Source organism: Pempheris klunzingeri, chromosome 18 (assembly GCF_042242105.1).
Source record: "Pempheris klunzingeri isolate RE-2024b chromosome 18, fPemKlu1.hap1, whole genome shotgun sequence".
NCBI lineage: Eukaryota > Metazoa > Chordata > Actinopteri > Acropomatiformes > Pempheridae > Pempheris > Pempheris klunzingeri.
The window spans coordinates 3970755-3995937 of record NC_092029.1 but is presented as its reverse complement, the minus strand read 5'-3'; the positions used below and the strand labels follow the sequence as shown (position 1 = coordinate 3995937).

At 39.0% G+C, this 25183-nt stretch overlaps 1 protein-coding gene across 1 annotated transcript; it reads left to right on the top strand.

Moving 5' to 3' along the window:
- The first annotated feature begins 589 nt into the window (after window positions 1–589).
- On the top strand, window positions 590–14999 carry rfx6 (regulatory factor X, 6). Its single transcript, XM_070849781.1, has 20 exons — window positions 590–746; window positions 2037–2196; window positions 3481–3604; window positions 3769–3830; window positions 3993–4070; window positions 4283–4310; window positions 4715–4822; window positions 5762–5839; window positions 5926–6039; window positions 6582–6631; window positions 6988–7147; window positions 7233–7377; window positions 7653–7762; window positions 7865–7982; window positions 9540–9662; window positions 9986–10192; window positions 11471–11786; window positions 12397–12773; window positions 13703–13903; window positions 14842–14999. Exons 1-20 carry the CDS (start codon window positions 590–592, stop codon window positions 14997–14999), a joined length of 2874 nt encoding a protein of 957 aa, XP_070705882.1.
- The last annotated feature ends 10184 nt before the right edge of the window (window positions 15000–25183 follow it).

The following is a 25183-nucleotide window of genomic DNA, read 5'->3' as shown; positions in this document are numbered from 1 at the left end:
TCTCATTGAGCTTCATATGAATCCATAAACAGGCTAACACAATAATATCCAGTCAAAATGCATAAACAGGTATTTAAGTTTTTAAAGCTAAATAAAGTGAAGGCAAAATAGATGCTTCTGACTTCAATCCCTACTGGTTTTTATGTATGTATAACTTAAAGTAAAGTGCCAGCTGACTGTGGGAGGCAGGATGGATGGATAGACAGATGGATGAGGGTTTTTCTGTTAATCATTAATCACCTGGATTAGTCCCAGTCTTCTGTAAATATGATGAATGCATCCACGGCTTCATTAGCTCTGCCTTCCCAGAGAACAGCTTTATTAGTCTGAGGTGCTCCCTCAGGTTTATCAACAGTGCAGTTTTTTCCACTTCTCTTGCACCAAAATGCTGGACATGGTTTTCTTTTTTGTCTTTTCCTGGACTTGTGCGAAAGTGGGATTGACAAACAGCGTTTAAAGATTGTGTCCAGAGCTGAATCGCAGTCTTAAGGACAAATGAGCTTTAGGGGGCTGTTTTTCCACCACCTGACACGTTTTCTTTTTTGTTGTCTTTGGCTGATTTGTCCATCAACATTTGTTTTATGCGACTATGCCGATGAAACGCAGCAGTGAGAGTTCAGCCAAGGATGGGGTGTTTCTCATTCACTCTCTAACCAAGACTGTGTGCAGCTCACCAGAAGAAACACACACAGATTTCAGCAAACAGACACGTTTTCATCAGGAGGAGGATTCAGGGATTAAATCAGGTAGAAGGAACAATCATTCTCAGTAAATTAAGTATTATTGTTGTTGGAAGTTCAGGCCAGTTGGGCGGGAACATGTTCTGTTGTAAAACAATATCCTTCTTGTGTCTTCATCGTCATCTTGTCCTGTTTTCTGGTAAAAACTGCCACAAAAACTGTGGCAAAAAGTGGCAGATGTTGACCACATGGTGGCGCTGCAACAACAGGCTTTGCTGAACTAACAGCAAGATCCCATTGAGCTTCCTCACAAACCTTTTCGGCCCTCAGGTGAATGAGGAAGACAATGAATACACATAAACAGGAGGGGAGATCAGTCATTTGTACGTGAATAAAGTAGAAGAATCACTAAGGAAAGACTCAAATAAATGAAACAAATACAGTCAGGGAGCGGTGGTTCACCTTCACACAGATACGTGTAAACTGTAATACTACTTCTCCATAAGCACTACAGCACTTTACCGTAGTCTGTCTGTTATTGTATCAGAAAATTTGGAAAAATCTGCAAAAATAGTGTTGAGCTGCCATGATTCATATACTATCATAGTATACTATTATTATATTTTTGTTTCAAATGATAAACTTACAAACTCATGTTGATATTACACTGTCTGGTGGATATGTACGAGTTATATGTGCTCTTGAAGCATCTTCACATTAGTTAATCAGTGCCTTATTATTATTAGTTATTGAAATGACTGTTTTCTTTGTGTTAAATCATCATGACATGACATTAATAGTGTTTAGGTTTGTCTGTTTTTTGTTTTAACTAACCAGTGTCCTTTGTTCTAGTTTGCAGGGAGAAAAAATGTTAATTCTTTGATTCAAACAGTCCCTTGAAAATATTTTTTGACAGTATCCTCAAAGCAGATGATTCGATTAAAAGATAAGAGCTGTAGATTTTAGAAGGGGATGTCTGAGGCTTGTGAGGTTGATGGAGAGATTGAAAGCTAAAAAAAAAAAACACAGAAAACTGGAATTTATGTAAAAAATAAAATGTAAAAATGTTCCATTATTAAGGAAAGATCAATGCAGTGCAGAATCTGGCCTCAGACGCTGCTCTGAAATAATTCAGGGTTTTTACATAAAATATTCTGAATGGTTTTAGCTGAAGTTACACAAGAGAAGAAGAAGCTGTGGTGCAGCGAGGTCGGCCTGATGTAGACAGTGACCTGAACAGACCAGTGTGTGTGTAAACCACACTGAAAAAAGTCAAGTTATGTGTGGTTATTGAAGTCAGCACACTCGTCTCCTCTGATGATCTCTGCTCTGCTATTTGTCTTTACGCCTCCTCAGAAGCGGAGGACAGTAACGAGACGCCGTCCTCTGAGGAAGACCAGGACCTGGTGGACTTGAACCCGGACCTGACCATCAAGCAGAGCATCTCGTCCTCAAGAAAAACTATCAGTCAGATCATCAAGGACAAGAAGAAACAGACACAACTCACTCTGCAGTGGTAAGAGCACTGCAAAGTACTCCTTGTGCAGTAAAATGGTGCAAGTGTTAATGTATATGCTGCCTTTTACTGCTGTAGTTGCTCATTTGAACTACTTTACCTCCAGCAGTGCATCATGGTCTGTATAATCATCAAGTCAACTATTTCAGCATAGAATGTTTTCAGCTTTGTGACGCTGCATTTTCCAATCCAAGAGGGGTTTTAAATGATTTATTGTTTAATTTAAGAAGGAGGGGACTTCTCTCAGCCTATAAAGGAACACTTCATCATTCGGTTTAACAGGAAAGTTCAAATTTATAATCATCAACCTTTGAGATATGTGGTTTACACTGGACAGGAAGGGGATGAAAAATGTGAAAAGTAGCTAAAGCTGACAGACAAATGTAGTGGAGTAAAAAGTACAATATTTGCCTCTAAGATATAGTGGAATAGAAGTATAAAGATGCATAAAATGGAAACACTAATAATAAAGTAAGAGTGCCTCTAATTTGTAAATACATTACTTGAGTAAATGTATTTCCACTGCTGCAGGATGCTGGTGGGTGGTGGAAGAACCTCTGAGTCAATAAAAGGAACTTTTTAACTGATAGGACACAAAAAACCCTGCACGTCGTCTGTTAAGACTTACAGCAACTTTGAATTTCTCTACAAAAACTCTTATTTCTTGTCGTAGCAGAAATTATTCTGTGAACTGCAAAGGAAAGGATTCATTTAATATTCACCCAAAATCATAGTGGAGCAAAGCGCAACAATGTTTTTCATCCTCTCCCACATATTAAATGGATTCTTGAATGCAAATATTTTACTGCAAAAGTGGTTACATTGACAGATATTGTGACACACCAACACAAATCCCAAAAAAACCTTAACAGAATGTGAGATGATACACTTGTATACTTGCACATGTAATTTCGTGATGCAAGCTCTGATTCATTGAACGAGAAGTTCCTTTACATGTTTAAAAAACTGAATGTGAATATCTGGGTGCACTGAGGAAATACAGTGCTACAAACACAGCAGTGTAATGAGCAGAAATATCAAATATTAAGGGCTATGATAAATGTATTCACTTTCTTTTAGGCAGCTTCCACTAGGATTGCTCCAGATACACCAGTCAGGGTTAGTTAGAAGGATGTGACTGTGCTGAATCCAGCTTTATATGACGTGTTAGTTAGATATGGGCAGTGATACACGTTAAGACCTGTGTTTGAAAGGGTTTTATATGTTGCTGCTAATTCTTGTGGTGATTACAGGAGGGAGTTTCTCTTTGATATGTTCCAACAGGCTGGAGGAGAATTACATAGTGTGTGAAGGAGTGTGTCTGCCTCGGTGTATCCTCTACGCTCACTACCTGGACTTCTGCAGGAAAGAGAAACTAGAGCCGGCTTGTGCTGCTACATTTGGAAAGGTGTGTGTGTGTGTTTGCATAGATAGCCAGAAGACATCTTCACCGTCCAATATGTTATAATATATATAAGATAGATATAAGATATAAGAATAAGAGATTTCTCTGTTCAATTTTTATTTGTCATTCAGGCGACACCATGTTTATGTGTCTCCTTTTCTCATCAGACGATTCGACAGAAGTTTCCTCTTCTGACAACAAGAAGGCTGGGCACCAGAGGACATTCAAAGTACACACAAAAACTCAATCTCATCCATTTATATAGTTTGAATGTTTGCAAAAAAGTTGTCATACGACCTGGAGCTCCAAAATGTTGTTGTAGTGTGGAATTAAAACATTGCACGGCATGATTACCACTTATCTGATATCATTATCTTGTTTTTATTGTCAGATATCATTACTATGGAATTGGCATCAAAGAAAGCAGCGCTTACTATCACTCTGTGTATTCTGGAAAAGGTTTGACCAGGTAACAATACATTTAACAGGATTTCCTTCTCCTTCCTCTTCTTTTTTTCCTTCCTTCGTCTTGCATATCTCAATGTTATTACTTTCTCTAAAAGTAATGACATTTATTCAAAATCATGTTTTATAGCTTCATACTGTGTTTTCTTTCCTCTTTATGGATGTGTTTATATTTTAAAATCATCTGAGATCAAACCTGTTTCTCTTTGACCACAGATTTTCAGGGAGCAAGCTAAAGAACGAGGTAAGTGCAAATGGTAATGTTAGTTATCTTCTTGCCATTTTTCTGCATCTCATGTTACATTTATAGTTCATGGAAATTCAGCGTTTTAGTCACGGAGAGCCAAGGAGAAGTGAGGAAGTTTTAGATTTGACTTTAGAGTGGGAACCCTGGTAGGTGCTACCTTCCCTTAAAGAGTGCTCCTCCATCCTTAAGGATTTCCTTTAGAAATCTGACACCTCAGCCATCAGCATTACATAAATTAATAACATGACATACTGAAATACTCTGTAGCACCTGTAGCCACACCCACCTGTGATGTCACAGAGTCAGCAAAAACAAGATTTTCAAAGTTCCTCTTTATAGAAACAAAATCAATAGTGTCAAGATCAATTAAAAGAAAAGGGGCCTGATGTTTGATTTTTCAGGGAGGTTTCACCAGGAAATATTCTTTGAGCTCTAAAACTGGAACGTTGCTCCCGGATTTCCCAAACGCTCAACATCTTCTGCTGCAGGGAAATATCTCCAGAGAAAAGGTTGGTGGTAGTTATTGATTAATTTTGAGATATCAGTTATTATGTATTTGCTGTAAATAGTCAAGGAGCTTAGCAATGTCTTTCTGCCTGCTGACAAAACTTTTAAACTTTTGAATATGCATTTTGACAACCATGAATAGAAAATGTGTTTAGTATTGAAGGATGACACCACAATTTTTAAACTTTAGAGGGTTAGAAATGAAGTACAAAAACTTTTGGCACTGGTCCAGTGATCACCTCAGCCAGCAGCCACAAATGAGCTTTAAATGTGCTGTAATGGATGCAATGTAATCCTTTAGGGCAACTGTGCCCAATCAAAGCACGCTCACTGTTTCTTCACTGACAGGCTCATATTGTTACTCTAAGTGTGTGACAACATTATGGAAAAAGACAGACCTGTAAGATCCCTTTTGTTTACCAGAAGATGCACTATTCAAACCCGCCAGACCACATTGGCAAAAACATTAATTTTACCTTGCAGAACACAGGAGTCAGCTGTCTACTGTTGCATCAACTGGTTAGTTTGTTTACGTTATTGTGTGTTACACAAATATTGTGTTGGATCTGAAATAACCTTTTAAAAACACTAAAGTCACACAATAACACAAACAAACCAAATGATCGGGACAGTGGTAGGCAAGTATCTCCTGTGTAAAATGATTGTTTTTGTCAACAGAGCCTGGCGGGTGTGATTAGTGTGGTACAATGGTAGGGATCCTTCCAGATACTTTGAATAACAATCTGAGCCTGTCAGTGGTTGGTCTACTTTAATCTAGTGGAAATACCTTAAAGCATTATAGCCATTACTCACAGTAAGTTTTTCAGTAAGTAAGAACATTTTTTGTACCAACAACTTTACAGTATTACTTTCACAGTAGTTGTATAATGGGCTGTAACTGGTTTCATTGTACTTTGCTCCTCTTCATTGTGCCTTTGCAGGTGGACACTCTGATCATGATGTATAAAACACACTGCCAGTGCATCCTGGACAATGCCATTAATGTCAACTTTGAGGAGGTGATACTTACTGTTGCAGACCAGCATTGTATTGTTCTTACAGCATCCACTCAAACTGATAAAACTCTTCAAACGTCTTGTTGCAGATCCAGAATTTTCTGCTCCACTTCTGGCAGGGAATGCCCGACCACCTGCTGCCACTGCTGGAGAACCCTGTTATAGTCGACATCTTCTGCGTCTGTGACTCCATTCTCTATAAGGTTGTTAGAAAAAACTGATTTTGGATTTTCTTTTACACAGAACACCAGCAGCAGAAGTGTGCAGGTTGAAAAGTGACTCAGACTCCTTTCTATCATAATATGTTCCTGTTTGGATTCATATCAAGAGTCAGGTAGCTTGAAATTTTCCACTTTTTCAGCTCATCCCATGGCATCTTTTGGCCAACGGTTCCATATATTAGGATGTTTGCTTTATCATTTTTTAATCACAAGTAGCATTGAGTGCAAGCAGCCATCTTTTTTTTCCTTTAAGAGGTAAGATGCTGCTCTCTGCACTAAAACAGGTACCCGAAGTTAGGATAACTGAAGTTACCTCTTACTTTGGATGTGGAAAAATTAACCTAACTTTAACTTTGTGAAGAAAATCCACAAAACATTAAAATCATTTCCAAGTTGATACATTGCTGCCTTACAGCTCATGTTTTTTGCACAGAGAAAGCAAACTTTAGGAGTGACATAAGGGAGGATAATTCAGCGATAAAGACGATAACTGAATTCGCAGCCTGTGTTCCTTATTTTCTCAGGTTTTAACCGATGTTCTGATTCCCGCTACAATGCAGGAGATGCCTGAAAGGTTTGTTACTGCTCAACTAATTTCACAATAACACAACGACACACTGAGACACGCTGAGGCTCTTTGTAACAAAAGTGGCATCAACATCACTGGTGCTAAACAAACCTGATGTGTATTTCCCATAAACCGCCATAAAACCCTTCCCTGTCCTGGAAAAGCAATCATTCCCATCAGTAACAACACAAGGGTGCCCACTTCCTTTACTTCCCTTCCTTTAGCGACACAAGGATGCAGGTTTTAGATAAGTGGAGAAGGTGTGATGATATAAATGGAGATAAAAGCAGCAAATGATTAATTAAAGAATCCATTAGCCAATAGGGAACAGAGAAGAGATCTGTCTAAATGTTGTTCATCAGTCTCTTGGCAGATATCCGCAACTTTGCCAAACACTGGGAGCATTGGCTAGCCTCATCCCTGGAGAACCTCCCAGAATGCCTTGCAGCCAAGAAACTCCCCATAGCACGCCATTTTGTTTCCTCCCTGAAGAGACAGACTTCGTTCTTACACCTGGCGCAGGTACAACATTTACCGAACATCAGAATAGGTTCTGTAGTTTACAGTGTACTTCTAAAGGTCTGCATTCATCTCCTCTTTCTTCCAGATAGCCCGGCCGGCGCTGTTTGACCAGGCTGTGGTGACCAGCATGGTGCTCGATATCGACAATGTGGATCTCAGCAGCATCAGCTCGCAGCCTTTGCTCAGCATAAACACAACTGGAGACCAGGACCCTGACATCTACTCTGAGTGTGAGAAAGCTACTGACTATGTAGCTTACATTTTCCCACATCAACCTGATTAAAACTGAATATTCATGTATTTACATTAATCATTGTAACTCAGCAGGAAAGTTATTATAGCAGATTATTCATAAAAGGCCAGTATAAGTTAATCCATTTGCTGATCTGACTTGTTTTTACAGCGTTAAAGAAACAACCAGCAGCCGTTTCTGTTGCTTCAATACGAATGAAAATCTCTTGTATTGATGGTAAAGTCTCTTCCTGTGCTCTCTCTCTATTTCCAGATGACTCCATCACCGTCTTTCAGGAGCTTAAGGAGCTGCTGAGAAAGAACGCCACAGTGGAGTCCTTCATCGAGTGGTTGGACTCTGTGGTGGAGCATAAAGTCATCAAGGTAACAGCTGTCCATCTGTGTGTGATTGTATTCGTCATGCAGATGTTCTATTGTGCAGCTAAGCAGTTCTTTTTCTTCTTCTCCTCTTCTGTCTGTGATCAGCCTGGTAAGCAGACCGGTCGATCGGTGAAGAAGCGAGCTCAGGACTTCCTCCTCAGGTGGAGTTTCTTCGGTGCCAGAGTGATGCACAACCTCACACTCAACAACGCCTCTAGCTTCGGTAAGAACATTTAAGAAGCTGCAAATCCTTCCATTTATTTCCCTTTTTTAATAGGTGAAAAGGAGTGACATCAAATAATAATAATAATAATAATAATATGTATGGGCAGTGTGTGTGTGTGTGTGTGTGTGTGTGTGAACATTTGGCAGGCAGCTATATGCGTCTACATAGTGTGAAAGGGAGAGGAAAAGATGAAAAATAAGGAAAAAAGTATGGTTGTTAATGGTATAGTGACAATAAATATGTAATGTAACAACATCAACAACTACTAATAATAACAATAACAATGATAACATAATGATTTTGTGATTATCATCACCATATCCAATACCATTTAATCTAACATAAAAATTAACATTATAATAATTAATATCACATTAAACAGCAGTGGATGAGGGCAGATCAGGACACCCAGCATACCCAGAAGCCCCAGCGGGGGATAGGTGTGGTGGGGTGGTGAAAGGCCACCTGCCCTTCCCCCAATATTATTATTTTTGTTTATTTCTATTTATGTCCTGTGACAGAGCGAAAGAGTGTTTAAAAAAAATGACTACACACAATCATTTTCTTCAACCTTCAAATATGTTTTATTGACAGAGTCTCTTGTGCAGGAACACCAGGAATCACACACACCGACACAGTTACACACATTCACACCTGGAAGTAAAATCCCAGTGTGATCTGTTTGCTAATGAGCAGCTCCACTGGAGCAGATGGACTGAAGTGTTTTACTTCAGTGGTAATAATGAAGGACGGGTACGTTTTTCACTTTCCCCACCCACAGAGGGCATTTTTCTGCCCTGAGTGCTTCTACTTTTAATACTTTAAGTACATTATTCTGATTATTTTACTTGGATTGGAGTACTTTTACAGTGTGGCATTTGTACTTTTACTAATGTAAAGAGTCTGAATACCTCCTCCATCCCCAATTTCTTTCAACTCAAAGATGCCAGAGGGAGGATGAGAAACAACAGAGTTTACAGAAAATATAACTAGTCTGAGTATCAGTTAATCAGACGATATTAAAGCAACATTTTTATAAGCTACACACTGAGCATAATGCCACCGTGCTGATATTAATAAAGGTTACTCAGCTAATTAATTTTGTGCTCTTTTTTTCTCCATTAGTCTACAGGATGTGTCAAACACATACACACACACACACAGAGGCTAATACAAGCCAGCTCTGAGCAGATTGCTACAATAGTGCCATAAAGTGTAATGGCCAGACTTGCCTTGATTAAACAAAGTGTTATCTGCTGGTTGCGTGCTCTCTGTTCAAACACATGCACACTGAGTACGTGTACGTGAATAAACACCAACCATTTGGTACCCCCCCCCCCACACACACACTTTGAAGTCCCAGTGAAGCTCAAACACACACAGAAGGTTTTAAACCTGCGACCCTGCAGGTCAAACAAAGAGCAGCTTGGTCCTAAAGGTCAAACAGGAGGTAAAGAGGAAGAGCTCAGCTGTAGTCTCACCTCAAAGGTCTGAGTATCATTCTGTCATGACTGACTCTTTTTATTTTCCTCACATGCATTTTGCCATCGACAGGCTCCTTCCATCTGATCAGGATGCTGTTAGACGAATACATCCTGTTGGCCCTGGAAACTCAGTTCAACAACGACAAGGAGCAGGACCTGCAGAACCTGCTGGACAAATACATGAAAAATGCAGGTATCAAGCATCAAAACACAGAACTCGACTCAAATCTGCTCAGGATTTTCGGCGGTGAAAAGCACAGAGACAAATACTTACAAATAGAAATATTGGTGAGGGAAAATAAACAGAAGAACAAAATAGACAAAAATAATAAGCAATAAGAAATATAAACAATTTATGTGCTTTTACATGATTGTAAAGTTGAGATTGAATTCACATGAAATTGTCCACCTTTCATACTATGAATGAATGATTTTAATGTTTTAGCTTTGTCGTTCTTACTGCACATCTCCACATACAACATAACATCACGTGACGCCAACGTTGTCCCTTTTCAGATGCCAGTAAAGCAGCGCTCATGGCCTCTCCCAGTTCCTGCTTCCTCGCTAATCGCAACAAGGCCGGCGCCGCCTCTGACCAATCAGTGAAGAACGAGTCTCTGGGAGAGCACGCCTACATGTCTCTGTCCACCAATCAGCAGCAGAGTCTGGAGACGAGCACAGTCATCTATCAGGGGGCCGAGTCTGCTGGCTTCACGGTTTCAGGTGAGGGAAGCACCAGAGTAACACATTATTTTATTGTTTACTAACCAGCGTAACACATCAGGAAGAAGACGGAGCAACTGTATTACATTTAAACTATATTTTCATGAATAATGACACTTAAAACCTGTTTAATTAATCAGTCCTTTGGATTTATGATATGAGGATGATAAATGATGGTAAAACATCTTGTGATAACTGCCCTCATAGTCGCTGTCTTGGTTGAAGGAATTTCATCCAATCACAAATTAAAAATTCCCATTTTATTCAGTTCTTATAAAGTCATTGGTGTGGAAGCTGAGAACAGCCATGCTTGCAAATATTTTTTTTCATTTCATTATTTTAAAATCACTCAATCAAGTCAGTTGTTTCATTATCTTGAGAAAATGAGCTTTGTTATGTCAAGATAAGGAGATAATCATGAGAAAACATAAGGTTGTTTCCTCTTGTTACTTGTCGTGTTTATCACTTGTTACTATTAAAAGTCATATTTTGTTAATGATCCATTGCTTTCCTGCTCCTGATGTACTATCATGCACCCTAATGTGTACAGGATAGTGGTTTTATTGTGAGCAAAAGGACTGCCTGCCAGCGTGACACTGACACATGGTCAAAGATGGATCTGAGCTGTGTGTGCTGAGCGATGTGTGTCTAGCAACGTGGATATTTTAGAGAGATAAACTGACCCACTATCACGAGGAAATAAGATACAGTTTTAAAAAAGCTGTGATTTTGAGATAACGGCTTTAAAAAAAAAAGCACGGATGGCATCTCTTTTTTTGTCTTTACATGTGAAATAAAACTTCTTCACGTCTCATTGCTGCCACTAAACACAGCACTGGCTAAATGTCTGTGCAGGCAGCTCCAGGCCTAAACCAGAGCTGACTGGTAAAAAGTGATGGATGATAAAGGTGAATACGTCATTTTAGACATCTGAACAATGCTCTCATTTTTATGGTGGCCACAGTCTTGTATTTTTACTACTAGTTTTGCACATTTTGGCCTCTTGGGAGAAGCAAAACAAGCTTAGTTATCTTAAATACTTATGGTGAACGTGTTAGCAGACAGTTGCATATCAACACATCCAGCTGATACAAAGTCCAATACTCATTTTCTTCGAAGCTCTATTTTGGTCTCTACCAACTCCTGAAGGAAATATTTGGCTCTTTAGCTGCTAAATACTTTTGTTGCTATTATAAAATATTGATTACTGCAGCTTTAAATAAAAGATTTCTTCCAGAAGTGTCTCATTCCCTTTTCCTTCTTTCCACACACTCTCAGGGGGGCAGATGGACTTCTCTCAGGTCAGCGGCCCCCTCATGACGCCCCCCATCTCTCCAGCAGCATTAGTGCACCGAGGCTCAGTCATCAACCAGGGGCCCATGACGGGGAGACCCCTGACATCGACTTCTACTTCCTCCACTTGCTCCTCCTCCTCCTCCTCTTCCTCCTGCTTGTCTTCTCTCAGTGCCATGACCCAGCCCAGCCCCTGCTCTGCATACCCGGAGACCCTGTACCACTGCTTACCTCAGACCAGCTCTGGTTACTTCCCTCCAGCCAGCTGCTCCTCGGCTTCAAACTACCAGCCTGCACTCAGGTCGGCTTCATTCACCTCTGTCCATCTTATGCTACTGTATTTACACTGCAGGGATCTTACTGACGTTATAATACTATTATTTGATTGTATACATAATTTAATAACATACACAAATGATAATGTTTCATTTTGTCAGATTATTATGAGATGAAAAGTTATCTGATGAAAATAAATGTGTTCTCCCTCCACTGCATCCTGGTGGTGTTGTGTTGAAATGTTCAACTTATACTTCTTTTAAAAGGCTTTAAGTCTTAATTTATGCAGAACCTTGTTACCAGTTGCATCAACAGCATCAGCCTCCAGGTTCATTTCTTTATTTCTCTTTATTTTGGTAGTTTGCATAATATTAATTATGTAAATAAATATCTGACAGTATGTGCTTCTCTTTTTTGAACATTAACACAAACACAAAAACCCAACTTTACTTTTTTAGCTTTTATTTTGAATTTCACTAAAAATAAAACTATTAAAACTAAAAAAATAAAACAAAAATTTTATTGTTTAAAAACCTGCAACAATCCTACTGTTATAGTTTTATTTGGAGAAGTGTGAGAAATGTATTTTTTATCATCATGAAGTCTGAAGATGTTTGATCTGATCTGTGTTTCAGGCCTCAGACTCAGAGCGAGTGTCTGGCTGCAGTTCAGTCTCAGGCTTCATCGCTGGCCTACCATCTGTCTCGGTACCCCTCCTTCAACGACCAGCACCTCACTAAAGACGCGTTCTACAATCATCATCACCATCATCATCATCACCATCCCTCCTCTAACAGCTCTAACTGCTCCCTGACACCTTATGGCTCCGCAGTTCGACCCACGTCTGGCTACAGCTCAGGCTCAGATCCAGCTCAGACCGAACAGGGACTGGATGCTCAGACTGCAGCTCAGATTCTGGACCCGGCAGAGGGGTTCGGCTTTGTGGGGGCCGGACTGAACACCACGGGTGGTGGGTGTCAGGGGCAGACGTACTCTGCTGCAGGAAACGGTGGTAAGGCCAACTCAGACTGTGGCTTTAATGTGGATTTTAGTCTCTTAAACTTTGCTTCATCATCTGTTGGGTCCCACAGAGTTTTTCTTCTGATGAGGATCCCAAATTTTGCAGTAATACCAAATAAATGTGCCCTCAGTGCAGGAGCACGGAGCAGCATAGCTGTCTGTTGCTCAGACTGTGCTCCTGTTTTCTGTGCTGCACTGCAGAAACAATCACGTTGACACACACTTTGCATGTTTTTTCTGTGCTTTTTAGCTGCAAATATCTGCAGAGAGTCAACTTCTGACACTAAAGAGACGCATTAGACTTAAATGTGTGCAACTGTAAAATGATAAAAAATGTGAAATGATAAAGTGTTCATTGATTTGTAAAAGAAACCTAAAACACACCACTTCCTGTGGTTTAATCATACAACACAGTTGCAGAACAAGTGTAAACTGTGTTTGTCATCACACAAACTCTCTAAAGTCTAAAGTCAGCGGTTCCCAACCATGGCTTTTATGGCTTTTTGGCTTGTGACCCTTGAAAATGAAGGGGAAGGTGATTCGTTTCCTCATTCTTGTCTGGGTGTTTCATTTGGAGGCTTTTTAGAAACATGCAAAGGTGAAAGAATCCAGTATTTCAAAGAAGAAAACTTACATTAATATATGTGTATGTCTTTACTGAAAGACTGAGTAGAAGAAAAAGAGAGAGGATGTTCTTTTCTCATAGTTTGAGGGTCTCTAGACACATGAAAAGGGCATTTTGCATGATATGGGATATGTAGAGATGGAGATATGATTCATCATCTGCTGACCCCTCAGATTTTTCTTATGACCTCTTAATGGATCTCAATCCCCAGACTGTGAGCCTCTGTTCTGTGTGCACAAAACAAACTATCAACACAAAAATCAGGAACTCAATGCCAAACCTTCCTTCTGTGGCAGGTTACTATGGCAACAGCAGTTACCTGGACAGCCAGCGCATGACATCACTGGTCGACCAGCACGTGTCTGTCATCAGCACCGTCGGCAGTCTGCGCCCGTTCCCTTCAACGTACTCTGAAGTCCACGATCCGCTCAACATCCTGGACGAACCGGGGAGGAAACCGGCCGGAGCGTATTTCACTGAGGCCGAAACTGGAGCAGGTCAGCGCAGCAAAACCCGAATTAGGGTCTATATTGATAAGAAGTTATAAAAATAGCTCATATTTTCACAAAAGATAGCAGCTGAGGATTGTGGTAGTTCCACTCTGCCGCCTGAAGTATCTGATGGATGTTTTAGTTCTTGAAACATCCACAAAATAATCTATTTAAGATGAGTCGAATTCAGTTCAACCAATCGGCGTAACACCACACTGAATACCTGGATAATGACAGCAGAGTTAAAATGTTTGAGACGTGAGATTGTCCTGAAACCATGAAGTGACTGTTGAGGTTTATGGGCTTTGTGGTGAAGATGCAGGTTGAGGCTGTAACATCCTCGGTCTGATTCCTGCTAATCTACATTTGCATGTACAGTTATTTTGATTATTTCTTTGTTGTACTCATGTAGTTCTCTGGATATTGGTCTTGGTTATTTATCACTGATTTCTTTGGATCTTTAAGGGACGCTCTGCCGGTTTTCAGTCATTTGCTCTGGGGCTTCTGTAATTTCTTATCCGCCCGTCATAAGTCAACGATTTGAACAGTCTGCTGCTAGAATCAGACATTCAGGGCTACTTAAATGAGCCAGAGTACAGTGTGGAGGACAGACACAGTTAGGGACTAGCTTGTGAATATAGTGGAGCATTTAGCAGCTAAAGAGTCTAAATGAATGATAATGTTTCTCTACAACTGCAGGATGTGTTGAAGAAATTCACTCTCTTAACTGATAATATTTTAAAGGTGTGTTCACACGGTGTTTCTGCTGCCCCTGAGTGGCCAAAAAAAGTTATTGCAGGTTTAAATTTCTCAGCAGACAAATAAAAGTAAATAGAGAGTAAAGGCGAACACTGAACTATATTCTAACTATTATAACATGCATTGCTGTAAAGCATTTAAATCTTCTTCCTTTCCCTCCTCAGGTCATTCCCTCCCCTCGTCAGGCTCTGCTCCCTGCATGTTTGGAGTCCCGTCTCCGTTCACCTCGCAGGACTCTTTGCTCTCTCAGCAGCGAGTGCCGTCATCCTCGGAGGTGCAGGACTTGGTGTCCTCGCTGCCTCCCATCAACACCGTCTTCATGGGAGCAGGAGGAGTACAGTGATGCAGAAACGCCCACTGCAGAACGGTCCAGATGTTTTGGAGTTGGACACCAGATAACTGTAAGGTACTGTATGAACCTTGGCTAAGGAAGCCAGGATATAAACAGAAAGACTGAGACAGACCTGTCAGTTGTTTGATTCCATGCTGTATTAAATACTACACAGAGAGGAACAAAGGAAAGGTATTTATTTAAATGGGGATCAGTACTTAAACACACTCAGACACAGATATTTATCTCATATTCACAACTGTATTTTTCAATCAGTAATTTTTCCAGGCTGGAAATAATGACAAACAGTGCTTTTGTTCCTAAATGACGTCTGAGGACTTCCATTTCCTCTGTGTGCAGATTGTTGTAAATAAATCTTTGCTAGTCAAAGTGGTGTTCTGTTCATTGACAGGAGTGAAAAGCAGCCTGACAGCACAGTTATTTACAGCTGCTGTGCCCACACACGCAGTCATTAGCCAGGTAATATAAAGGTGAGTGATCGAGGGACGAAGTAAAGAGTATTTTCTCTCCTGCAGTCTCAGATCGGAGAACAATTCTGTAGAGTCTTTAGAGCTAAAGGGTTCCTGTTTGGCCGGAGCAGCTGAAACAACCTGAACAACAGTTTGTGTTTGGTGATAAGACTATTTGATTTTTCCCTTCGGTTTGAAGACCTTTCGTTGTTGACTCACAGTAGGAGGATTGATTCAATGTTAAAAAGCCTAAGAGACTGGACATCCTCTAGACAAGTCACTTAGTGCCGAAACAACCAGTTAATTAATCACTCATTCAATAAACCATTTCTTTAAAGATTTTTTTTTATTTTCTATGTTTTATTTGATGAGACAGTTTAACAGTGACATGACACACAGGTGCTGCACCAGTGAGCCAAAGGCTTCTGATTTATACTATTTCAAACTGAGTATCTTTGGGTTTCACACACCAATGATTTTAAACTCATCGTGGACATTTTATAAACGAAATAATTAACTGAAAAACTAGACCACATATTAACTGATAATGATAATAATCATCATTAACGGCAGCCCTAATGTTAATCCACACTTTCTGTGCTAATCCCAGTGGGTTTAGCTCAATGCTAACATGCTGATGCTCAGCAAGAATAATGTTTATTATGTCATCTAATTTGCGCTAAAAACAAAGCACAGATGTTGCTAATGGGAGCGAGAATGAGTTTTGCAGGTAAAATTTTGATGTTGGTTGCTGAAAAGTCACAGGATCACCACAGTTATCACTATTCACACTGAGGGGATGTGAATGTCTGCGCCACATTTCATTCTAGTAGTTGTCAAGACATTCAACTAAAAGGTAAAAACCTCATGGCGCCGCTAAAGGAGAAGTCAGGGGATCACCAAAGTCAAAGACCGATCAACTGAGCATCATAAACACTTGAGCAGGAATTCCATTACAATCCCTTCACTGAATACTGAGATAGTCTGGACGAAACCAGCGGACCAAATGATCCAGAGTTCTGCTAACGTGGCTAAAAACATAAAGGAAGCATCTCCAGTTGCTGCAGCAGCTCTGACCACATGAGTTGTTATCATGTTGCTTCTGGTTGCATGTTCAACCGTTTGTTTATTTGCTGTCGTAATGGAGATAACCAACAGAACACAAGAGAACTGGGAACGGTTTGTTTTCTTGCTTTTGTCTGCAGCAGATTGACTTCCAGTCAATAACCGACCTCAATAGGATCCTTATCTCCCCTGATTCAAAGACCTCCTGTCAAAGCGTCAAACACACGACTCTTTAATGGCCGAACTCTGAGATTACAGGACGGAGTCACAATCGAAGACTGCGGATCAAAGTTGGGAGCTTTTTATTTGTAATTATTTGGTTTGTCTGCGGCACAAAGGACTCAAAGATAAAAGTGTTTACCAAAATGTTACGAGAGGAGTGAGAGGGAGGGCTGAGGATGAACTGTTAATGTTACACCGTGGTGAAACATGGAAACATGTCACCTCGTCAATCTGGAGCAGATGGTACATCATAAAGCCACAAGATTTAAAGTTGTGTGTTGTGTTTCCTCTGACAAAACATACTGCAGTCAAACCTTTTATCCACCAGGGACTGATTTATGTTTTAAATTCACTCAGAGGAGAAGAAAATCCATCTTAGGGGGGCTAAATGTTTTATAGCAGAGAAATAATTCATGATGCATCTTAAGATATTTGTATTCAAAATCTTAATTTAGCATCTTTTTGAATTGAAACTATTGTATCGCTTGTTATACTGTATTGTTTCCCTATTGTAAGACAGGAAAAGCATTTTAAAAAGTTTGACCATCTCTGGACACTGAAACAACCACTTTCAAACTCCTCCTCTGGCTTCATGTCTGACATGGTAACACTTATGTTTATCAGTCAGTAATTTCCTAATAATGAGGACATTTCTTGGAAAGAACATTGTAATTCAGTACCAGTTAATAGTTCTCTCCAAAGAAAAAGCCACTAAAACTTTTGCTCTCCACGTGTTGAATTCTATGAATTAATACATTTAGACAGTTGAGGACTCTCAATATTTTCCGCCAAATGAAACTGTGCTTCACAGATGAAATGTAACGTTGCCCAGCAGGATCAGGTTCACCAGTTATGTCAGCTGAAAGATAAATGAAGTTAAATACACTGTTGTTTTACATTCTTCTTTAAATCCTGATATAAATATGCTTTACTTTTGTGGACAATGGTTTTAATTTCTTTTGAAAGTGAGTAATAACAGTGGGCGGTCTGTGAATGTTGTATTATCATGTGTCTAATGACAGAGTATACTCTTTCTGTAATAACATGGTTAAAACCTCCAGTTCAACTGTTTATGGTATAATGAAAATATGAAAATACATAATGAAAATATACAAAATACTACAAATACACTTTAGACTAATTACTGCTTGTTTTCAGAAAACTCTTTAAACAACTATTCATACTATACTATTCTTTTTGGCTCTTTACGTTCAGGGACAAACTTCATCAAATCAAATGTAAAACTGCCACTGCTGAATATTTAATATTTAACAAAAACCCAGTAAATGCAGGTGCATATCTGCATGACTCAGACTGTTTTGGGTGAATGGTGGTGACGCGGCCGCGCTCCCTCCTCCCCTCTTGATTGGTTTTTATACGTTATCTACTCAGGAGGAAAAATCCATTTCAGGTGCTCATGCAGCGGAGCAGAGACAGATGGTGGCATATGTAATGATTACAGAATCCCCACGTTAAAATACTTTAATTACTAAGTCAATAATGGCTGTAACAATTGCTGGACCTTTAGTGTAAAAACAACAGAAGGCGGAAGGCAAACTTTGGGCCAATGTTTAACCAGAACTTTGCATTAGAGCTGATTGAGACGGCCCCCACGTGTGAGTCTCCCTCTGTGGTCTCAGTGTCACACAGATTGTGGTGCAGGTCAGACCGTCCTCATACAGAAGCCAAACACCTGATTTATCTGCTACGAGAAGTAACATTATTTTCCACTTTTGCAGCAGTTGCAGCTGTCCTGCCTGTTAAACTGGTTTAATTCCACCTACATATGACATCGAATTTTCATCAACACAGAGGTTTATTTTGCTAATGAGATATCAGAAGCTAAATACTGAATACAAATTCATAGTGAGATGTTTTACATTACTGCTATTGTAATAATTACAAATAAGTTTGAGTTTGAAATGAATTTTATCTGTCTTGCTTTAAAATGTTTTCATAGTGATACATGTGTACAGCAGTAATCCAGATCCCTGAGGAGTGGATCTCATGCCGGATTTATAATATTAATATTATATTATATTATAAATCACTATAACAATACAAGGGAGTGAAAAAGAGGCAAAACAAGACAAAACACAAGCAAACAAACAGATGAAATAAAACAAATTTTAACTATCAATGTCAGACAATATAAGGAAATAAGGAAATACAATAATTAACAAAATAATTAACGTTTTTGTTTGTTTGTTATTAATTTGTTTACAATTAAATGTATAATTAATCTATTTTAAATTACTTAAAAAAGATCTCCAGACTCCAACCAGGTGGGTTTACCATCGACTGTTATTATACTGTGTACTATTGATGAATGACTATGATTATATTGATGATGGTAATAATAATAATAATAATAAGAAGAAGAAGAAGAACAGAATCATACATTTATCATGATCAACCTTATATTCTAACAGCCTGACACAGACATCCAGATCCATATTGACAACAACGATTCACCGCAACACTTTTAAAACTGACTGATGTGTTTTATTGATAGTATTGGACTGCATGTGTGACCCCAGTGCTGTATGAGCTTCCCACTAGGTGTCACCACAGCCGAGAAAAAGACCAGAGTTATGGCCACTTTTGTATTTAACATCATCAGTTTCTAACCAAAGGCGACTTTAATCTGTAGACTTTTACCTACTTAGATGTGTGATAAGAGCAACAGGGAAGGAAAGGAACAGTTAGGAGAGGTCTTTGTGAAAGGATACAGATCTCTCTCTGATTCCTGATGAAAAGAATTACAGTTCTCCAAATGTCCATCAGAGGGCAGCAAACTCACACATTAAACTTGTTGAAGTGAACAGGTGCTGCATGTTTTCAGGTTCGCTCAACAAGTTGGCTGGTTTACCTTTAAGAAAATGTTTTTCAATGTTGCAAACCCAAGGTCTCCATTCACAAAACATTTGGGCATTCGGTTTGCTGAAGTTTAAGCTGCAAAGGTTTAGTGTGAGGTGAATCTTACTGACTATATATATTTAAACATTTTTTATTTGATTTTAACTGCTATTCTGTCGGCCCAAAGCCGAATTAACAGATTGTTTGTAAGAAAAATGCTGTAATGTCATATTACAAATATATATTTTGTTTACTTTAAATGAAAACTTTTAGGAAACCTCAGATTACATTGATGAGACAAAGGTTATTAACATTTTACATTCAACGTGTTTCGGAAAAGGTTTTACTGATATGTCAAAGGAGTGTTTCTGTCTCTGATAAAGGAGAACAAAAGTAAATTCATATGAGTAACTACCATTCTAAGTCTTACCAAAGTAAAAGCCTATTATTATTATCAACAAAATGTATAATATGATAGTACAATATTATGACAGTGTGGCATTATATTAATGTACTATTTTACCACATGAACGCTGCTGGGTAGTTCAGTCTCATATCATATCATCATGTGTTATATTTTATTAGTTTGTGTGTAAGTAACTAATATAGTGAATAATTATGTCACAATTGTACATATGAACAGGAGATTTCTTTATAAATTGCTTTCTATGTGCTGCTGCACCCACTAATATTAAAGCTCTGCTTGTATTTTCACTGAGGAGATATTTCTGCAACAACCAGGCAGGTTCCAGTATTTTTGGCTCATTCATTAGACTGCGGTCTCCACAATTAGCCAGACTCTTCAGCTGGAATTTTAAGTAAAAGACTAATGTTTTATTTAATTAAGCTTTGTTGAATTCCCCATGCAAGTGCTCCCTCGTTGAATCAAAGCCTGCAGCAATAATGAAATAGCCTCCCAGAACGAGGATTGTTAACAAACTGGAGCTCATATTTTGATCAAGTGCAGCACTTGTTGTCATTGTTTTATGCTGTAATAGGTCATTGGGAGGCACGGATGAATGGTGATGGAGAGGCACTTAGAAGATGATACTTCTGTTAGCCATTCTACTCAGTAAAGAGCTTTGGTTAATAAAACATGACCGCGGTGAAATCCATGTTTGATATCACAACAGAGTGAAGAATTTTCTGAGAGAAATTATAAACTACTTGAAACACTGGATGACATAAATACCTCCTGCATACTGAAGTTTAGAATCTATTCACATTTACAAAAAAAAGAAAAAGAAATGTCACCCCAAGGCTCATTTAGCTTTTCTGGATTTTTGTGATGATATCACATTAATATCAGCAGAGGTGTAATCTTATATTTTAAGCCGACACATACGAGAAGTCATTAAAGGTAAAAGTCAGGAAAAAAATGGAAATGTGAACATCTGAAATTCAACGACAACTGGGCGTAAAGATCAGGTGATATGATAGAAAGCTCTAGAACAGCTACTAAAGGGATCTTTGTGGTGAGACCTGTTGTTTCCAAGGTCAAGAATGAATATTAAATTTCATTATTCTATGCATTTCCTTTTGAAATATCTATTTTCTCAGTTCTAATTTATTACTTCAAAGTCAAATCAGAATACGTAGAGAAAGAAACTTTCCAGTAAGAATTATAGAAAACGGTCGTATCGCATCACTTTGTGATATAAGAACAGAGTGTAAAAAGACATTGAGACATCATATTCACTGACGTCTTTCAGAAAAATATGGTAATATGTTGGGTTTTTTTAAATCCAGTCTAACTTTAAACGATAAGGCAGGTAATGCCTTGACATTTTTCGAATTGACAGGTCAAATGAGAGGATCACAAATATGAAGATGAATTGATTCTGCGAACACTTGTCTGATATATTTTATCCCTCTGAGCTCCACTTTTGAACCACATAAGTGAGGGTGGGTGACATGTTCACCTCCAATACACCTGGTTCAAATGAGAGGCTCGTTATCAGCAAACACATAACGAGCCTCTCATTTGAATCAGGGGTGACAAACACTGCACTAGAGTGACAAATGTGTGTTGGTCCACGCCTTAAAATAGTCCCCCACAAATACACTATGTTCTCCTGTTTATGTGACTTTTATGAAAAACCGCAGAGACCAGCTGTGATGAGTAACTGCTGAGCAATTTTTAAAAATCAAACTACCTGGTTGGAAGCCATTATTAAAGATTTATATCTACAATAGGAAGCAGTGGGCTTACAGAGAGAGTGGAGATGGAAAAGTGTTAAGAGAAGGTCTAACATATTGTTGATTTTGGTCTTTTCATTAGATTTGTACTTAATGAGTAGTAACTGGAGAACAGAACGGGGGAGCTATTATATCAAAGAAGCATTAAGTAATTAGTTCCTAAATATCTGAATTAACTCACTGACTTCCTGATTAACTCTGACTCAGTCACTGAGCTGCAAAAAACTATCCACAATAATTATTCTGTAGTTAAAGGGAACACATTATGCAAAATGCACTTTTTAATGTCTTTTTTCAACATATACTTGTGTCCCTACTGTGTCCAGAGACCCTCAAACTCTGAGAAGAAGCCAGACAACATTCCTCATGTCCTCCCACCATCTGTGGAAGTGAAGCCCCAGAGGATTTACTTTTCTTGAGATGAACCTGTGATGGAAATGTCCTCACAGTGTAACATTATTTTATTTCTAACTGCTATTAACAAACTGTACAAGCTCTAAGATGGATCATGGCTGTCCGTGACCACGACTTGGAAGCTACAAGCTCTGCTGTGTTTTGTGTTTCTTCGCTGCTTATTTGGCCTCTTGAATGTAGCGTTGGCATGTTGCTCGGCTAATGTGGCGCTCCTGCAGAGATGGCAGAGCTGCAGGAAGTTGCAGGGCGGTACCTGCTCAGGCTAGTGGGAGCTGCCCAATCACAGCAGACTGGGCTCGTTGTGGTGGGGAGCCTTAAACAACTGATCGTTCAGGAACAAATCATTCTGGTCGTTCTACCACTTTATTCTGTGGACTATGTTGTAAGGTGTGACGATGAGAAAAGAGTGGACAGGGCTGGACTCACATACTCCTCTGCTGTGTGTGTCTGTGTGTGTACATGTGCGCTCGTGTGTGTGTGTGTGTGTGTGTTAACCCCACACTAGCCAGTGTTGCAGGTATTTCTCTCCCTGGTGGAGAATATGTGGGAGGACTATGCAAACACTTAAAACACAAGAGAAGCAGCAGGAGCGCTGACGTGACTGATGAGTGTGCGTCCACAGTGTGTTGTTGTGAGTGTGTGTGTGTGTGTTTTGTTCTTGTGTGCATGAAAATGTGACTAAATGCATCTTTAGGGCCACATCTGATACAGGTGTTGTGGTCTAAAGTCTGTTATTTGAATTGTTCAGTGTGGTTTTCAGAGACACTTTTTTAATTCTCATTTTGGTGCAATGCACTTAATCATCCAAAACAAAAACAATATGAAAAATTAAAGTCATTTAAAGGGAAGCTATGGGCAGACGATTATAAAGAGAGAATGTTTTCATGTGGACCTGTTGACTTTTAGTAACAAAGGGAGTCGTCATCCAAAGCAACGCTGTGGCTCACTGAGGAAGAAAACACATCAGGCTTTGGCCTCATCAATGCAATGTTGGTTTTGTTTCTGTCATGGGGTTTGTGGATAATAAGGAAATTATAAATAGGTTGTTTCCATGCTTATGCTTTAAATAACACTAAACTGCAGAGCTGAACCTCAAGGGTACTTCATGGAATAGTGCTTTTTAAAACTATAACTTATACAAAAAGGCATCATTTCATTTCATAGCTTTTGTCATGAAGCGATATGTTTTGTTTCGGAAACAGTCTGACGAACATTTCTCCCATATTTTGAGGGAAAAAAAAGAAAAAAGAAGAAATCAACATTTGTTTCTGAGTCTGAGAGAAAGGGAGAGAAAGTATACATGAGCACAAGTGCGGTTTCAGGTAAATTTTTTCATCTCAGATGCACAGAAATTCATTCTTACAGTATAAAAGAAAAGCTATTCACCACAGTGGAGCCCGCCCCCCATAGAAAGAACATAGAAAAGACTACATAAAAGACTTTAATGGCTTCTGCTCTTATAAGACTCTTCCCTGACTTGGCTCACCTTGGCAAGACCAACAGATATTAACAAGACTTCTAATTACGTCCTCAGCAGCACCTCAATAGCTGCTTCATCACATCGAAGTTTAATTTAATTTCTAAGGTTAAATTGTGGGAGCCCTCTGCTCTCCAGCAACCGTCTCTGATTTCTTAGATGTTTTGCCTTTTGCGGCCTTGTAATTAATTTTTTTTTTTTTACTGTGTGTAGTTAACATTCTCAAGTGCGTATTTAATGTATAAACTCTTTCTTTAAGACATAAAGCATAGCGGCTGTTGATGAGCCTGTGCATATTATTACTCGGTAAGACACACAATGCTGAATCAAAGAGAAGTGTTTCCTTTTACACAATATAAGTGGTCTTGTAAACTTAAAACAGTGCAAACATCATGTCATACAGACATACAGCATTGAAAAGCAGAAGGAATATAATAATGCACCATTTTAATGAATAGATGTCCTCATTCTCTCACATGGCACAGAACAGAAAGAATACCAGCCCGAGGTAAACAAGCCTGCCTGAGACAGTAAGAAATAAAACTACCATTTACACCCTGTGTATTCAGCCAGTAAAGCATTCAAGGTAAAAGCTGCGGCGATTCTTTGTGGACTTAATTGCATCTTTTCTTTGGTTGTCTGAATGAAACTGGGAAGTCTTTGCTACATGTTTCATAACTTTATTCTACCATGATCTGGTTATTGATCATTATTGTGTCCAAACCTATTCACATAGAAAATACAGGCCGGAGCTCTGACTTGTTAGCTTCTGTAAAATATGATACAGTACAGTACAGTAATACAGTTCAGTTCTTCTGAAAGTTGGTTTTTCTCTTACCCAAAGTGCTTTTCTTTGTGTCTGCATTGAGTTTGTGGATTAGTGAGGTTAGCCTAGCTTAGCATGGGACCAGCAGCGGCTCCATGTTCTCCTTGGAGTGACGGTCCTGCTGTAGATACCTACAGCACTGTAATAATAATAATAATAACTCATATACTTCATATAGAGATGCAGCCTTCAGTGCTAAACAAATCAAGATCAGATGAAAATAATAACAATAAGTCATAGCAATAGCAATAAATGTTCACAATAAAATAAAACAATGATGCCACCAACCCAAACTAAAAGCCAAATTAAAAATAGATCTGCGATTTATTTTTAAAATTTCGAAGGGGTGTGGGACATCAAATGAAAGGCAGTTACTGATATATAAAGGTGCTAAATTATCTCAGATGAGTAAAAGGAGTTTAAGATCAATTCTAAAACATACAAGCAGACGCTGCAGTAATGTGAATCTTTTAATTTTACATTACATTTTCTGTAATTATTTGCAAAGACTGTTTTGGGGAGACCAGTAAAAAGAGAGTTGCAATAATCTAAAGGATTTGTAATAAAAGCCCGTGTGTGCATTTCAGTTGTGATGAAGCACAGCAGCACCGGCCGGATGTATCAGGGAGCCATCGAGCTTTAATTATATTCTCCAGAGTTACTG

What these genes read in the sequence shown, in the direction of transcription:
- rfx6 (XM_070849781.1), top strand. Translation starts at nt 590, where the DNA reads ATGCCGATGAAACGCAGCAGTGAGAGTTCAGCCAAGGATGGGGTGTTT. An exon ending in TTAATGTCAACTTTGAGGAG is followed by an intron (nt 5,840 to 5,925) that starts GTGATACTTACT and finishes GTCTTGTTGCAG; the next exon opens with ATCCAGAATTTTCTGCTCCA. An exon ending in CAACAACGCCTCTAGCTTCG is followed by an intron (nt 7,983 to 9,539) that starts GTAAGAACATTT and finishes TGCCATCGACAG; the next exon opens with GCTCCTTCCATCTGATCAGG.